This window comes from Penaeus monodon, chromosome 24, assembly GCF_015228065.2.
Source record: "Penaeus monodon isolate SGIC_2016 chromosome 24, NSTDA_Pmon_1, whole genome shotgun sequence".
In the NCBI taxonomy this organism is placed as follows: domain Eukaryota; kingdom Metazoa; phylum Arthropoda; class Malacostraca; order Decapoda; family Penaeidae; genus Penaeus; species Penaeus monodon.
In genome coordinates, this window is record NC_051409.1 from 26,208,015 (window position 1) to 26,210,667 (window position 2,653).

A 2,653-nucleotide genomic window follows, 5' to 3' on the forward strand; every position below is an offset into this window, starting at 1 on the left:
TGGAGCAAGTGGAGTCATCTCTCCTGACAGGTTAGCGGCGCAGGAGGGCCGTCTTCAGCCCCGCCTTCAGGATCCGCAGCGTCGCCTCTTCTCCTCCCCGCCGACGCATCCAGAAGACAATCGCAAAAGGCACGCCCCTGAAGACGCGGCCATGACTGAAGACAGCCACCCTAGCAAGAGCGCCAAACAGCAAGGCCGCGACATCTCTGGCCTTAGTGCTAAAAGTGCCAAACAGTACCCTGAGGATGTTATAATGCCACGGAGCGCCAATATGGAGAATGCTTCAAATATTCCTATGTTTAGGATCGTCACCAAGTCACAAACAACAGTACAACAAGATGATGATGTAAATAAGAAGTTCATAGCCGATGGAAAGACGCAGAAAATAAAGGAAGACGACTGGCTTGGCTCGAAAGGAAAGGCATCGTTGGCCGGGAAAGGCAACCCGCTAGCCCGAGGTGGACGGCTTCATAAACAACAGAATGTGTTTTTTGATGAGGACGACGATGATATGGATTTCAACGAAGATATGTTTGCGCCAAGACATGCGTTAGGAAACTCCACCAACCAAAGTATGGAGTGGAGAGATCTTAGCGACCAGTCTTTTGGAGGCGGCCCCCCGCCAGCTTCCTCGACCCCAGTGGATAAGACGACTCCGGAGCCAGTCTCCAGAAGGAAGACCCCGCCCATGCCGCAGAAGCCCACCCCGCCCACCAAGCCAGAGTGGTTTGACACACTCGCTTCCACAAGTAACCGGACGATCAGCAGCGGTGTGAATTCATCCTTTGAAGGTGGCATTACTGTGGAGAGTGCCGAAACGCCACCCATGCCTGCACCCAGAAATGTAGTCCCTCGGAAAAAGAGAGCGCCGCCTCCTCCTCCTGTGTCCAAAGTGAAGGTGCCTGATACTGCACAACAAGATCAGGAGGCTCCTAGCGTGCCGAAACAACAGGTGCTTAACCCTTCTACAGAACTCTCTGTGAGACCAAAGTACAGTGAAATCCCAACCATTTCTCGGCCACTGCATTCAGAAGCCGAAGACTTTGACAGAATCATGAACGAACCGCAGAACGAAGAATTCAAGGTCCATGTATCGAACCTTGCAGATATTGAGCCAGACCAGCTATCTCTACTGACAGAAGTAGATGTTGATTCCCCGTTCTACCGTCGATCCCCAGCATCTAGTGTCTCCTCAAGAGAGTCTGGAATCCCAAAGAGAAGTGTTGCGATGGACATGCTTTATCCTGAAAATGATGCTGATGCGAAGTCCGTAAGTAGTTCATCGAGCGCGTCGTCCCACAGCTCCTCCCCACCGCCCCCTCCTGTCGCACCCAGCGCCGCAATCCCCTCCCAGACAACGGCTAGTAGTTACCGTGCCGGATATCTCGCTTTGCTATCACAGCTCAGAAGCTGGGACAACACAGAGTCTCTTCAGACTGCTGGCTTAGACTCCTCTGACTCTCATAGCAGCACCCCACGCGGGTCCCTCCAAGACACCCCCGCACGAGAGGGCTCGCCTCAGAGGCCCTCTGAGGACGCCTCTCAAGGGTCACCCTCCTCCCGTGGAGGGGCGCATCGTGGGCCTTCTACACGACCTCGACTTGTCTCCAGCTCTTCTCTGTGCTCAGATACAGGTTTGCATGAAGAAGGTTTCCACAGGGTTCTATCAAGGATGCTTCTTGGGGTGCTTAACCATTGCGGTTTGGGCTCATACAGGTCTCCTCGTGTCAGTAAACAAAAGTGTTGTAAGATTCACACCTATGTGAACTAACATACATATTACATATGGTTAGCTGTATTTTGTTTATCTGTAATGTAAAGTATTAACGTTTGCCTAACATTAACAGTAGAAGTAATATAGAGGTATTATAGTTGCGGTATTTTGCATGACAGCAGGGTTATACAGCATACATTTCTAGTAAACAGATGTTATAAAATACTTTTAAATAAGTTGATGATAAAATGGTATTTAATAACTTCAAAGTTACCTTCTCTTCCTTCAGTAATATATACATTTATCTTCCTATTACGCAACAGATCATGAGGTACAGACTCGCACTGCCAGCTTCTCCTCAGAGACGAGTGAGGATAATGTTGTCAGCAGTAGAGTGGAGTCAACCTGCACCCCGAGCGAAGAGTCTCTCGAGCCGAAAACAGAGGAAAAGAACCTCCAAGATGTCGCCAAGAACCTCGTGAACGAAACAGCCCCGCCCGACAAGGGAGAGAAGAGTTCGCCTACAGAGAGTATTAATCGCTGTAGTAGTATTAGCAGCGCGGACGAAGAAAGCCAGGCGCGCGTCGGCGAGAAAACCCCTGTTTCAGAATCCGCGACTTCGGAAGCCGCCCAGCCCAAGGCGACCGAGGCGAGCGACGTCACCGAACCCAAAGACTTCACGACGAGAGACTCTGGCTCCTCACAGTCCGAACGGGACTCTGATGGAGACAGTCGGGGAGATCGCACGCAACAGCTCATCAGAGAAACGCCGCAGGATGGCATTGCAGAAGAAACAACAAGAGAGGAAGTGAAATTGGAGGTGCTGGAGATGCCCAAGCAAACCGCAAATATCCCGAAGGAAACCAAGCATATTCCCAATGGATCGGTCGATAGCTCCTCTGACATCAGTAGTGACAAAGTGAGTTGCGAAATGCGCGC

At 51.0% G+C, this 2,653-nt stretch overlaps 1 protein-coding gene across 1 annotated transcript in view; it reads left to right on the plus strand.

The window, feature by feature from the left end:
- The window catches only part of LOC119588687 (serine/arginine repetitive matrix protein 2-like), a gene marked incomplete in the record, with an annotated part of 176,340 nt that overhangs the window by 128,039 nt on the left and 45,648 nt on the right, over positions 1-2,653 (plus strand). The window contains 2 exon segments of the mRNA XM_037937322.1: positions 1-1,634; positions 2,038-2,633. Of these exon segments, the coding sequence (XP_037793250.1) occupies positions 1-1,634; positions 2,038-2,633 (2,230 nt within the window).